The sequence below is a fragment of the Cherax quadricarinatus genome, chromosome 86, assembly GCF_038502225.1.
Source record: "Cherax quadricarinatus isolate ZL_2023a chromosome 86, ASM3850222v1, whole genome shotgun sequence".
NCBI lineage: Eukaryota > Metazoa > Arthropoda > Malacostraca > Decapoda > Parastacidae > Cherax > Cherax quadricarinatus.
The window spans coordinates 2,792,445-2,807,645 of NC_091377.1; the positions used below are offsets into that span (position 1 = coordinate 2,792,445).

General features: G+C 41.7%; 1 protein-coding gene across 1 annotated transcript in view; it reads left to right on the forward strand.

Moving 5' to 3' along the window:
* Positions 1 to 15,201, forward strand: part of LOC128703077 (uncharacterized) — a 116,812-nt gene that overhangs the window by 67,538 nt on the left and 34,073 nt on the right. Inside the window, exons 42-53 of the mRNA XM_070103563.1 lie at positions 400 to 567; positions 1,271 to 1,512; positions 3,562 to 3,694; positions 4,321 to 4,500; positions 4,959 to 5,095; positions 6,393 to 6,635; positions 7,803 to 7,992; positions 8,218 to 8,432; positions 9,222 to 9,363; positions 9,731 to 9,928; positions 11,407 to 11,610; positions 14,752 to 14,857. Of these exons, the coding sequence (XP_069959664.1) occupies positions 400 to 567; positions 1,271 to 1,512; positions 3,562 to 3,694; positions 4,321 to 4,500; positions 4,959 to 5,095; positions 6,393 to 6,635; positions 7,803 to 7,992; positions 8,218 to 8,432; positions 9,222 to 9,363; positions 9,731 to 9,928; positions 11,407 to 11,610; positions 14,752 to 14,857 (2,158 nt within the window). The remainder of the gene's footprint in view (positions 1 to 399; positions 568 to 1,270; positions 1,513 to 3,561; positions 3,695 to 4,320; positions 4,501 to 4,958; positions 5,096 to 6,392; positions 6,636 to 7,802; positions 7,993 to 8,217; positions 8,433 to 9,221; positions 9,364 to 9,730; positions 9,929 to 11,406; positions 11,611 to 14,751; positions 14,858 to 15,201) is intronic.

Genomic DNA, 15,201 nt, shown 5'->3' on the forward strand with positions numbered 1-15,201 from the left:
TTGATGAGATTTATAGAGGAAGTCAAGTGTTTTAACGATTTAATATTTGAGATATCGAGGAACTATTTTTAATGCCTAGTTCTATTGATAACTTAATATATGTTAGTGTAAACTTGTTGTCTGGCATTTATATGTATTTCTAAGTGGAAAAAATGGCGTTCTGCTTTCCGGCGATGTCTGCTTTCCGGCAGTAGCCTGGAACCTAACCTGCCGTATAAGTGGGGCCCTACTGTACTCACAAACTGTACCAGGGCCATAAGCACTGGTACCGAGCTTTGACAATTGTTACACTGCTACACAAGCTGTACCAGGGCTACTCAAACTATACCGGGGTTATAAACACTGATACCGAAGTACCATCAGTGCACAATCATAATTCATTAATGGGCCTCATTGTAGAAGAGTGATAATGGGGTGGAGGGCAGAGCCATCGCAGTACTCCCTCTGAAGTCCTTGGACGAGTACCTGAACGATGCCAGTGTGGAGGCTTCAGGTAGTTTCTTCTGGGAGCCTGAAGCTAAACTCGACATCACCATATCGTCTGAAGCCTCATCGCTCCCTGCCAAGGTAATGTCATCTATCACAAGATGTCTGTGAATAAAAGACTATAGATAATGAAAATATTCTTATTATTCTTAATCAGTCGGTAGATAGTACCGGCAAAAGGCATACACTGTAAGTCTTTTATTTGGCAATGTTTTGAAATCTGTGAGACTTTCATAAAGTTCCACAGCAGAAGAAACATCCTCAATAAAAAGTTTGTGTTTTTTCGATTCAATAATTCTCAGAGTCTGAGACATCTGTTAGATGTGCTTGAAATATTTCAGCAGTTTTTCAACATATAAATATTCAGATTTATGATATTAACTGCGAAACTTTTTCTTTTATTGCCATAAGATCACAAACAGGTGATGTGCAAAATAACCACGTTAAAAAAAATAGAAAAATTCCAACACTGTTACTTGATGTGAGAAGTCAGGGAAGCGCTTGGAATTTCACTGTTTTTCATTGTGGTTTTTCTGTTGTGTATATATAGCAAATTGTATGTTATTTTGTTAATGGGAAACATTAAAGCAGTAAGAATCATCGTAGGTAATAAAGTTGGATCAGGGGAAAGTAGAGGGCAGATCCTATACTTGAAATCAAAACCCCTTCACCAGCATCAAGGTACCCTCCTTAAAGAGCTTTGTATATGAGCTTCATTTCGTTTGCACTTCTTAGTAAAGAGGACCTAATAAAAGAAATGCTAACAATACCACATTTTTGACAGCTTGTGGTAAAAGGAAATTTTCCCACGAAGGAGCAAGGAGAGCTTCAGCTGATGTTGACAACTCCAGTGGAGGGCTACGAGACACTTGACATAGTGTGTGAGTACCACCTGCCTGAAGACTACCAAGCAGGCCACTTCCGTAGCAGGCTCAGCACCCTGACGGGTCGGGTTTTCCAACTGGCTGTCACTGGTACTAAGAAAGATCTTTCCGGCTCCTTCGCCTCACCTTTTGAACCTTTCAGGTAAGTTATATTAATTGGGACGTGTTAGAACTTTGAGACTCGTACAGCACTTGGAGAACAAGTTAAACAGGGTTTATCTATGGAAGGAAAGGCAACTCGAAAACAGCTGGGGTTTAGTCTGGTTTTCTTGGTTTATCTCTCAGGTTTTGTGGGTGGCATCCTGAGAAATAACATGAAATCGTGTGATGTAATGGGTTGGACAACCGACAAGTTGAAGATGTGGAAAATACTGTATATATTTTCCGGAAATACAGTATATTATATGTAAATTGATGGCCTATATTGTAAGTAATAAAAATTATTACCGTCTCTCACCCATCGCTGGGGGAGAGACGCCATTGTTTTTGAATGTGGTACAGGCATGCTAATATAATATGCATAATTTTCATCACTCTAGGGGTTATATTGGGCTTAAAACCTTTCAAATAGGAGCCAAAATTGTTGGATTTGCAGTCCTGCATAACGTGAGCATTAAGCAGATCGACAGTACAGCTCCAAGAACCCTAGCTAAGTTGTCTAATTTGTGTCAAAATTCTGGCCAGTATTTTCTTCATAAATTTAGGCAGGGGGTTGGTAAGATACACAGTAATCTCCAGACAAATTGGTGAGTGTTATGATTATAAATTCTCCTTCTGTTACATAAATGTGTATATGTAATCATTTATTAATTTTAGTATACAGTCCACATGTTTATATTAATGTTCTTACCAGAATTCCTGGTGATGTATATTTCATTTGAAATTAATATAGGTCCAGAGTGACTTGTGGAGAAATAGATTATGATAGGTATCGAAGGGGGACATTTTTTTGCTACCTAGGTGTTCTAAAATTCCTACTTGTCTTTGTAACCTTGATAAAGAATAATTATTTTTACCATTTACTGGCATGTACCTTATGAGTTACATCCAGGTAAATTTAATTTTCCAAAATAGTTGCCCATTGATCCATAGGTCACTGGTTCATATCCAGTTCGAAGGACCAATGGGCAACTTTTGTGGAAAATTAAATTTACCTGGATGTAACTTATAAGGTACATACTAGTAAATGGTAACAAAGATAATTATTCTTTATCAAGGTTACAGGGACAAGTAGGAATTTTAGGACACCTAGGCCGCAAAAAAATGTCCCCCTTCGATACCTACCATAATCTCTCTCTCCCCAAGTCACTCTGGACCTATATTAATTTCAAATGAAATATACATCACCAGGAGTTCTGGTAAGAACATTAATATAAACATGTGGACTGTATACTAAAATTAATAAATGATTGCATATACACATTTATGTAACAGAAGGCGAATTTATAATCATAACACTCACCAATTTGTCTGGAGATTACTGTGTATCTTACCAACCCCCTGCCTAAATTTATGAAGAAAATACTGGCCAGAATTTTGACACAAATTAGACAACTTAGCTGGGGTTCTTGGAGCTGTCCTGTCCATCTGCTTAATGCTCACGTTATGCAGGATTGCAAATCCAACAATTTCGGCTCTTATTTGAAAGGTTTTAAGCCCAATATAACCCCTAGAGCAACGAAAATTATGCACATTACATCAGCGTGCCTGTACCACATTCAAAAACAATGGCGTCTCTCCCCCAGCGACGCTCACCCATCGCTGGCTCTTTATTTATTTACAAATTAATTTTTATTACCTACAATATAGGCCATCAATTTACACATAAAATACTGTATTTCCGGAAAATATACACAGTATTTTCCACAGAAGAATAAGACATGTGTGCAACATTAGGGAATCTTTATTGAGGAAACGTTTCTACAGCCAGTGGCTTCTTCAGTCCAATACAGAATAGAACAGTGAAAGCTGAGAACAATGAGATAATCGGTCCCTCTGACTGGAATCAATGTGTTCAGTCCATCAGTCTCCTCATGTTTAACCTTTGTATTGGACCAAATTCCTCAATAAAGATTTCCAAATGTTGAACAAGTGTCTCATTCTTCAAATTTAGTCATATTGCTTTAACTTTTAAGGGTTATTTCACTCCTGGGTTAGTATTCCATATAAGTTCTTCCTGTGTTAATTTCAGAAACGGGACCTTCATGTGGAAACTAACAGCATTAGATGTCCTCAAGTCCCATCTGGTGACTAAGTTGGGCTGGGAAAGAGGTGACATCAAACTTGATGCAACCATTAAGTTCCAGCAGAACTTTATCAGAGAGGTGAGAGTTTTACATGCTGACTTTCGTATGTATAGTGTCATATTGTATCTGTTTTTGGACTTTCTCACAATTGTACCACTGCACCACTATGGTACTTTCTCACACTTGTACCTTTACACCATGATGGTAGTCCTACATTTGTAACCCTGCATCACAATAGTTCACTCTTCCATCTGTGTTTCCCTTCCATGATGGTACAGTCTCTCGCATTTGCCTTTTAACCATCATGGCACATTAGTACTGGAACAAAGATTGTGAATGCCAAATAGCTATCTCTGATTTGATCCCACCGATGACGTCTTTACACATCTAAGCTGAAAATCACTATACTAGCTCAGAAAATCATCTTTCACTTGCACATTTTCTCCTGTCAGGAGGGAAAATCTAGCTGTGAGAGTTGAAGCTTCTGTCTCACATAGCAGATGATGGATCGAGCCTCCACTTCTCGTGCTGACTGACCCTCGCGGATTTCATAGCACTTTATAATCATCCTTATGTCAAATGATTGAATGGGTGAGGTTTGAACCCATGGCAAATAAATCCTAAACCTCGACGGGCGGTGAATTAACTAGGCCAACTGCATCTTAAGATTCATCCAACTAGGTATATTTCTATCATCCTGTCAGCTGGATGGTGTCTTAGAGACGCCTTGGGAGGATCTGAAACGTTCAAGTCTCCGTCTGGAAGGTACTCCACAGGAGGGAGGCTACAGAAATCGTCTGGTGCTGGAGGGAGCAGGGAAGACCTACAAAGGTGACCTCCTCTGGAAGTACAGAGATGAGGATGACTGGGAAGTCGACATCCAGGTAACAAGCAATTGCTACTCTTTTATGATGCTAAATTAACGCAAAATGCCTTAATTCTTCCCACCCTTCAAGGAAGGTGCCTGGATGCTAGTATAAGTCTCCTCATATGAAGAATTAACCTACCCTACCCTATCTTGTGTCAGAACTGATTAGCTTCTATTTTCTAATTGCTTTATGGCTTAAAATGGTTCTTTTCTCCATGAACATAATAATAATAATAATAATAATTAATAATAAATATAGTAATCATTTATTATTATTATCGAACTTGGTCCTATTACCTTGATCACTATTAGCATCATAAAAAAAATTGAGAATAAGAGCATGTAAGCAAGCTTGAGAGGTGCGAGGCACACAAACATACATGATGAAAGTGCTAGTGAATTTTGGGAAGGTTTCAGGGAGTTAGTAAGTCAGGAGTCAGTCAAGGTTTATGTATTTTTTTCGTTGTTCCTCAGATAGCGCGGGAAAGCCAGGGAAGATACACAGTACATGTTGGTCTTGCTAACACTGACCCTCAGCCCTTCAAGGTGGCCCTGTATCTCAATACACCTCACCAGGGCTTCAAGGATGTTAAATTGGATCTTGTCGTAAGGTAAGACTTATTTTTAACGTATCACCAGTCTTCTACTATGGCAGTGACCCTAGAGGAAACAATTTCGCCATTACTCACTCAACAGCTGTATTGCCAGAAGTGTACAGACATCACAATTCAAATGACCTTTTAATCTTCAGCATCTCCTTCATTGTGCAAGCATTGTACTTCCCACCTCCAGGGCTGCAACATCCCCACCCCAGATTCAGAGTGCAGACATTGTACTTTCCACCTCCAGAACTCAAGTCAGGTTAACCAGTTTTCCCTGAATCCTTTCATAAATGTTATCTTGCACTTACTTTAATCAGGAGAAAGCACTAAACCAGTTAAGGTATCTCAGAGGCCAGGGACTGGCAATCTTCAGATATGATCCAAGGAAGCGAAAGGTAAATCCATATTTTTGGATCACAAGCCCCCTTCACCTGCATCGTAATTCTTAAGTGTATATGTAAGTCTCTTGACACCTGTTGCCCCTGTTCTCTAACAGCCATCTTTTATAATTGTTATTGAGGGGCATTCAGATTTAATCCATACCTGGAGTATATCAGGAGGGTGTTCCGGGGGTCAGTGCTCCCTGGGGCCAGGTACATGACCAGGCCTGTGGATCAGGGCCTGACCACCCATGCTGTTACTGCCAGCCACATGTAATCCAATGTATGAACCACAGCCCAGATGGCCAGGCACTGACCAGATTATTATTATTTAATTTTATTATCATCATCTTGTGTTCATATAGATGCATGACATATGACAGGTTTATACACAACTTGATGAAGGGAAGGGAATAAAGTTTGATGAGAGGAAGGGAAGGGTAGCTTTAATTCTTTGGCTCAAGAACCATTTAGCAGCATCTAAGTGCCCCCACTGAAGGAAAAAGAATCGGCGTTTACAATTTGCCTTGAAAAGCTATTATGAAATACATTAGTACAAAAAATGCTTCACTTTCACTAATCCATAAATAAATAACAAAAAGGCACAATACCGTGACTGGAACAATACACAAATAACCCGCACATAAAAGAGAGAAGCTTACGACGACGTTTCGGTCCGACTTGGACCATTGATAAAGTCACACAGTGTGACTTTGTCAATGGTCCAAGTCGGACCGAAACGTCGTCGTAAGCTTCTCTCTTTTATGTGCGGGTTATTTGTGTAATGTTTCACTAATCCATATCGGACACGCGCGACTCGCTCGCGGATGTCACGTAGATAAACAACTGGTACCGCTATGTGAGGAGTGTCAGTTTGCACTGTCAGACCACCGTATTTTAAATCAGGTCTCGTATTTTATTTTCAGACGATCAGCTCCGTACCAAGTGAAGATTGACTGGGGAACCCCTATTGGCTCCGGAAATTTGGAGATCAACTTCAGTAGCTTCTCCTTCAGCAAGGTGGAAGGCAGCATCTCCCTGAAGGTGTCGCAGGAACAGGAAGCAGACAGGTCCTACGTGATGGAACTAAGCCTTACCAATGACTCTACACAGGACACTATAGACGTGATTGGTAGTGTCGACTTCAAGAGCAACTATGGTTACTGGGAGTGAGTTACTTCCTTTGTATAAGGCTTGTTGAATGGGTGAAATTGTGCATTGTCAATATGCAATAATAAGACACAGGCATAAGTTACAGTGAAAGTTTTTATTGGAACAACGTTTTACTCCTTGTTTTATCAAATGAGGCCTGGTGCAGTGTTCCTAGGCTTGGTGTAGTGTTCCTTAGGCCTGGTGCAGTGTTCCCAGGCCTGGAGCAGTTTTTCTTAGGCCTAGTGCAATGCTCCTCCTTTCTTATGCTCTTGAGTTATGTAATCATGTTTTGATGAAGCTCTTTACAGAGCGAAACGTTGTCTCAATAAAAGTTTATATAGCTTGTATGTTATGACTATAAATAACGAAATTAGAAGTAATGTTTTGTGTGAATTCTGTCAAATGTTCACTGACTGCAGCAGTGAGTTTAATTTACCATCCTGAGGCTAAAAATTTGCTTCTCCCTCTCGCATCACAGTATTTTGTAAGTCGTAATCATGTACTCCCTGGTCTTTCTAGTGTTGGCAGAAATAGATAATAGCATAACTGAGCAATGTGTAGACTTTCAAAATAATTTTAACCAGCGTGTCAAAATCCAGCAAAATGTTATTGTATACCATTGTTTCCTGCTGATTTTTTTTTTGTCACTGTTAAGATTATATATATCGAGAGGTGCATATATATATACTGAGTGTATTTTAATCCCATTTTTTGTATTAAAGTATTCTTGACTGGTGGTGAACTGGTCACATGTAACATTAATGACGTTAATGTAGTTGACAGGCTTAAAATCTCGTTAATACAGATAAGATTTCGTTCGAATTTTTAACCCCAGAGGGTTAGCCACCCAGGATAACCCAAGAAAGTCAGTGCGTCATCGAGGACTGTCTAACTTATTTCCATTGGGGTCCTTAATCTTGTCCCCCAGGATGCGACCCACACCAGTCGACTAACACCCAGGTACCTATTTGCTGCTAGGTGAACAGGACAACAGGTGTAAGGAAACGTGTCGAAATGTTTCCACCCGCCGGGAATCTAACCCGGGCCCTCCGTGTGTGAAGCGGGAGCTTTAGCCACCAGGCCACCGGGCCACTGTGTGAATCATTCATCACAAGGTATGGTGGAGGCTCGATCCTGTCAGGAAATCTCGAGACAAACGCACTAAACTTTCTCTGTATCTACAGCCACCTGGTGGTGAAGGGCAAGGTGAAACAAGTGACTGTGGAGCCAGGGGAGCTAAGTGTGTACCTCCAGTGGCCCCGTCTCGACCCCATCACCTTCAAGGCGATCGCTGAACATCAAAATAACTTTCAGGTCATCAAACCTACCGTCACCCTTGACCTGACCAGGTCACGTTATAGCTTCGCAGGGGAGGTGAGTCGACTTATTATGAGGAGAGGCTGGAGACTAAGGGGTTTTCTGTAAAGAAGTCTATTTGCATCAGTCATCCCAATTATATAATATACTGTGCTCCATTTTAAAGAATTGTTTACGTGTCATTTTTACTCATCAGATGCCATTTATAAATGATACTTTGCTATTTAACACTGATTTTTTCTGTCAATTTCTAACTCTCCCTGTGATCTTACATGCTATCAGATGCGCCAGGAGGGACGGCAGCTGAATCTGACAGGTACACTAGATTGGGAACGGGGCTCCTCAGGGCCCCAACAGGTGGTCCTGCACTCCAGCCTGGTCTTCAACAAGGGTTCCGTCGATGGCCACCTCACCTTCGACCTGCCGATGGTACAAGGCTGGTACAACAACAAGGCTGACATCCACTATGAGACGCGCCAAGAGAGGCACTGGTTTAAGTGAGTCCCACTGTAGGTAAAATGGTGTACTGCTGATAAGTACGAAGAACAAATATCAAAGCATCAGCATTAATCTGGATATTGTTTCTCTCTACACAGAGTGAAACGTTGTTCCAATTAAAGCTCGCTCTATAGCTCATTTGGGCCACCTTATGAGAGAATCTATTCACGTTTAGCTTGTTTTATTTCATAAAAACTAAATAGTTCATTTTCCTACGTTCAGGCATCAAACTCTATTAAGCATTTTCTGTAACCTACAATTCAATGAATTCGCAAATTAGAAATTGACGCTTGATAACATTTTGGTTCTATCATGGACAATTATCAAGATTTGCTAGCGATTTAGGACAGATCGAAATATCGCCTTCTTAACCTTTCCAATTTCGAGGTTAGTTATGAGGAGTTCCAGCAGTTTTATTGTGGCCTATTTTATGTTTAAGGGTAATTATGCAAAAGTTTTATATTACTTATAAGCTAGAATAAGCAGAATGTACTCCCCCCATGCACACATCGCTGTTTTCCGTAGCAGGTCATGCCGTAGCTGTTTTCCGTAGCAGGTCATGCCGTAGCTGTTTTATTTATTACAATAATGACACGACAGGTCAGCAGTAGTGACGGGGTTAGATGTGACGACATTAAATGCTTAATTTCAGCAAGATAGTGTTCAGAATGAGGTGGGTGACAGATATACATGCAGAAAACCCATAGTTATGCAGAGCATTTTGGGATAAGGTTACCTATTGCAGGTTATGCCATAGCTGTGTTGTATTTAATATAATAACACGACAGGTCAACAATCGTGACGGGGTCGGATGTGACGACTGTAACTGGCAACATTCTAGCTGAAGAGTTTCCTGCAGGGGATGGAACCATCACTGTTAGCTCAACCCTCGTCTGGGACAAACAACCCATCACTCTCAATTTTAAGCAGGTGTGTGATTCCATACATGTTAGGTGTGACCTCTAGTTCTTGGTTATTTATGCGTTTCCCACCATTTTAAATCTTCATGGGTTTAGAGCACTTTGTCAAATATAATTTTGATTAAATGTCGTAAAATTAACTTGGTGTTTACAGACGAGTATTTCATCCATTGAACTTTAAATATTCTTCATGGGTTATAATAATAATAATAATAATAATAATAATAATAATACTTTTATTTTTGTTGTATCAGCTTTTTATTACTTTTTATTTTTATATTTACTTTTTTTAATTTTTGTCAAAAATATACAAAATAACAATTTTACAAAAGATTGAGAAATGAAAAAAAAATTAACATTTTTTTGCTGTTAATCAGGAGCTGACTGAGGAAGGATACGAGGGTAACTACAACCTTGAGTGGCCTCACAGGTACAACTCTACCTCACCCTGGGAACGTAAGCCTCTCCATGCTTCCCTCAAGCACCTCTTCCTACCAGCAGGTCACCGCGGCACACTACAGATCACCGCTGGCTTCACCAAAAACAAACCTGTCCAGTTTGAATATGGTTTCAAGGTGAGAAGTGTATAGACATTATCCTAGGTGAAATAACCATAGTTTTTAAGGGGGTGGAGGAGTAAGCCAGTGGAAGGCCTCTGTCAGACGATCAAAAGCTCCAGCTGTGGGTCATCATATGACTAAGTTCCACGACAGGAAACACTTATCCTGTTTCCTGACAAATGTTACCCAACCTAGGTGTTATGCAGGGCATTTCGGGCAAATTATGTCAGTTTTGGCCCAGGATATGACCCACACCAGTCGACTAACACCCAGGTGCCCATTTTATACTGATAGGTGAACAGGGGCAGCAGGTGTCTTAAGGAAACACGTCCCTAGTGTTTTCCAACCATACCAGAGGAGATTCAAACCCCGGACCTCAGTGTGTGAGCTGAATGCACTAGCGATTGAGCTACGGGGCACAGGACACCATGTAAAATACCGACACGGCGGAGAAATACACAAAATCAATATAATGCGGTGTTTTATTGACAACAAAGGTGCTTAGAAGCTAGGGTAATTTCTAAGCACATAGTAAAAATGCTTAATAGTCTTACCTTACTGGAATCTCCAGCTCATGTTAACAAGATTTACTAACCTTATTGATGCAGTATGATGCAATATGGCTAGTTGACAGGGCTACAAGCTAGCTTTATTTCCAAGTCTGTAATAACCTATAGGATTTCCTAGTATGTAAATCTCATATAGAATTAGGCAACTGCATACTGCAGGTGTTTCCAAAACTATCGTATATAAAAGGACAGCTGCACACCGAGATATTTCCATTACGTAAGTTTCGTACAGAATAAAGTGTGGCAGGTGTTCTCATCATGGAACTCATATATAATATGACAGCTGCACACTGCAGGTGTTCCATGCATCTCTCATATGACAGCCACACACTGCAGGTGTTCCTATCTTCTAATTCATACGGTATAAGGTACCTGCTTTCTACAGTTGTACTGAAGATTAAGCAAAACAAATCATAAACCCTCGTTTTAGCAGACCAATATGAAAGAGGGTCGCTGGTGATGTCAGTGTAGTGGATAGATGAGAAGTCTTTGCTGCGACCACAAGTCACGGGAAAGAATAAAATCGAGGAACTAGGTGGGGACTGAACTCATGGTTCAGTCCCCACTCGTTCTGTGATTTGTTTGTAAGAGTGTTAATCCGATTTTGTAAGTCATGCAAACTTCTGTAATCAGGTGAAGCTGGCACGGTGATTAAGATGTAGACAAGACATAGAGGCACTGATCAAGATATTACGGAAACTTGTTCCCTACAAACGGCGGCTTCAGTCTGAACGACTAAAGAAACCATTCATGGCGAAACATTAACGAACCATTCCGTAATTTCAGCAATGCATCCGTATCTTTAGCCTGCAATTCTGAAATCAATTTAATCAGAGGATTATCTCCCATATTTTTGATGTCCCATAAATCAAGGGTTAACTAATACAATGGTGTGTTTTAATAATATATTTACTCCATGCTTAGTTCCCTGTGACGGGAGACATGGCAGTGGAGCTGGGCGCTGCCTATAGTCCCTTCACGCTGAACGTCAAGGTGGAGCGAGTCACTGTCGTTCTTGGTGAGGGTATTGTAAAGCAACGCACCTCCCTGGAGTTCTACAATGACCTTTGGCCTTTCGGTCTGTCCTCGACTAAGGAAACCAGGCACAAGTCCGATACAGAACTAGAGGTTGGTACCACTTTCGTATTTCCATACCAAAAAATAGTATAATGACTTGCAATAATGTGTTAAATAGTAAGATAATTTTAATAAAGAATGATAAAAATCACAGTATCATGGCTCGAATTATTCACAAATAATTTACACTTAGATAATCTTAAATATGTTTTGGTCTACCCTGGACCATCGTCAGGTCAAAAAAGGGGAGAGAAGAGCTAGGTTAGCATGTCATGTAGGGGGGTAATTGGAGAATATGTGGGTAAAGGGGAGTAATGGGGAGGGAGTAGGTAGGAGGGAGACAGAAGTAAGCGGGAAGGAGGCAGGTAAGTAGGTATGACAGGTCAGTGGTGACCACCACAACACTCAGGGAGGTAGGTTGGTATGACAGGTCAGTGGTGACCACCACAACACTCGGGGAGGTAGGTAGGTATGACAGGTCAGTGGTGACCACCACAACACTCAGGTAGGTAGGTAGGTATGACAGGTCAGTGGTGACCACCACAACACTCAGGGAGGTAGGTAGGTATGACAGGTCAGTGGTGACCACCACAACACTCAGGTAGGTAGGTAGGTATGACAGGTCAGTGGTGACCACCACAACACTCAGGTAGGTAGGTAGGTATGACAGGTCAGTGGTGACCACCACGACACTCAGGTAGGTAGGTATGACAGGTCAGTGGTGACCACCACGACACTCTGGTAGGTAGGTATGACAGGTCAGTGGTGACCACCACGACACTCAGGTAGGTAGGTATGACAGGTCAGTGGTGACCACCACAACACTCAGGGAGGTAGGTAGGTATGACAGGTCAGTGGTGACCACCACAACACTCAGGTAGGTAGGTAGGTATGACAGGTCAGTGGTGACCACCACAACACTCAGGTAGGTAGGTAGGTATGACAGGTCAGTGGTGACCACCACAACACTCAGGGAGGTAGGTAGGTATGACAGGTCAGTGGTGACCACCACAACACTCTGGTAGGTAGGTATGACAGGTCAGTGGTGACCACCACGACACTCAGGTAGGTAGGTATGACAGGTCAGTGGTGACCACCACGACACTCTGGTAGGTAGGTATGACAGGTCAGTGGTGACCACCACGACACTCAGGTAGGTAGGTATGACAGGTCAGTGGTGACCACCACAACACTCAGGGAGGTAGGTAGGTATGACAGGTCAGTGGTGACCACCACAACACTCAGGTAGGTAGGTAGGTATGACAGGTCAGTGGTGACCACCACAACACTCAGGTAGGTAGGTATGACAGGTCAGTGGTGACCACCACAACACTCAGGTAGGTAGGTATGACAGGTCAGTGGTGACCACCACAACACTCAGGTAGGTAGGTAGGTATGACAGGTCAGTGGTGACCACCACAACACTCAGGTAGGTAGGTAGGTATGACAGGTCAGTGGTGACCACCACAACACTCAGGGAGGTAGGTAGGTATGACAGGTCAGTGGTGACCACCACGACACTCGCATTAACTCTACTCACCACCATATGGCTCGCCAACTCTTCACTTACATATAACATAATAAAATATAAGAAATAGAACTAACGGGGGACAGTGAATATTACTATTCTACCCAAACACAGTTTTTTATTAAGTCCTTGTACAATAATATATTTGGGAACAGGAGAACATTATTGTGGTTTAGATAAATGGAGTGGTACATATAAGTAGTGAGACAGGGAACACAACCAACTTGACAAAAATTAATATAACTTACAATATAGTACAGAGGACAATTCACAACAGGAACTCAGCCACAGGTCCCAAGACCTACACAGCACGAGTACTGCTCCAAGCCAGTACTCTGCCCACTGTTTCCAACAGTCTCCTCCAGAGACTTCAGCAGCCTTCTCGGGAGCCCTGCACCCCAACAGCAGCTCCTCTCGAATCTCCTGCTCAGAGCTCTGCACACAGCAGTAGCTCTGCTCGAAGTCTCTCTGCTTAGAGCTCTGCACACAGCAGCAACTCCGCTCGAAGTCTGCCGATCATGCTGTTCCTTGGGCTTATATGGTGGTCCAAGCCCCCTCCACAATGGGGTGTGCACCATGTGTTATGACCTGACGCCGAGATCTGACGCCAGTGAAGTACAAAGGAGCCGAGACTTAAGCCGAAAAGGAATGGCTCTGACAGACGATTGCCAAGGCCAGGTGTGACCATATAATTAGGTCTCCTTAGAGAGCCCAGCTGAACTACATCACAAGCAGGGGCAGCATGTGTAAAGAAACATGCCCATTGTTTTCACCTATGCTTTTTTTTAGTTTAATGTGTTTATTATGCACCTCATACCCATCCTGTGGGCGGTAGTCAAAAGATTACAGAGGTACATAATTGGTCCAGGGACTTGACTCCAAAGTTTTGATAGCTGAGCAAGTTACAGAGGTAATGAACTCACAATTACAAAGGTAATGAACTCACAATTTACAAAGGTAATGAACTCCAGGTAGGTCTGGTCACAATCATGACAAGTTACAAAGGTATTTACAGATTACAGAGGTAGGTAATGGGTCTAGGGACTGGGCCCACAAAGTTTTGATAGCTGAACTAGGTACAAGGGTAATGAACTCAGAAGTTACAAAGGTAATGAATTCTGTAAGAATGGTTACTTACGTTTATACATGGCTACAATCATGAGCAAATTATACATACTGAGCAATTCACACTTCCACACCCAGTCACAACTGTAATGAGTTATTGTTTCACCTATGCTAGGGATCAATCCCGTACTCCTCTGTATGTGGGCTGAGGAAACTCCTTTCCTTGAATTAAAACCCCTTCCCCAGCAAAAATGCACTCCTTATAAAGGGTATAACTTGTAAAAAAGTGAAAAGTGGATATCAGGGATGTTTGACTGATTTTTTTCTGCGATTGGTGAACAGAGAATAAAGCCTCCATCATCCCCACATGCTATTGTGCCATTAATGCAGGTCAAAGGAGAGCTGATGCCCCCATATTCTTCAACCCCCCTTTAAAGCCCCCCAAATAAGCATAATAACTTCAGGGCAGCCCCCTCCCACCTTCTCTCCGACCTAGACTGTTTCTCCAATGATCCTCTATATAAATTCTGGAGCCAGTCCTACCTACATGGGTTTGACGCTTCACATAAGGTATAATATTTGTGTTTACATTATGACAGATAGTGACAACGCTGGAGCTGTACGATCTGAATGACGTGTTGCGTCGCATCACCGTCATCGTTGGGCAAAATACTGCGCAGTCTGGCAGGCAGTTCACCATTAGAGGTAATCCATATTATACACCCAAGTGTAAGCCTTTAATCCAGTCTTTATTGCACAAAACAAGGTAAGATTTATTATAAAAAAAAATCATTCTGTGTCTTTATCGAATTAACTTCATCAAATTTCCCTCGAGAGAAGCACGTTGATGTCGGTGAGAGGCTCTTGATCTTAAAAAATTAGTCCTACTCTCCCCTGGCCCCGAACCTGAATGCCTTCCATTTTCTAGGCCCTATTTGACCCCTCTGATTGAAACCGTCTTGTCCTTGCATTTTTTCCATATAATTAAGACTGTGGTGTTAAGATTTTGTTGGGATTTTTAACCCCGGAGGATTAGCCATCCAGAATAT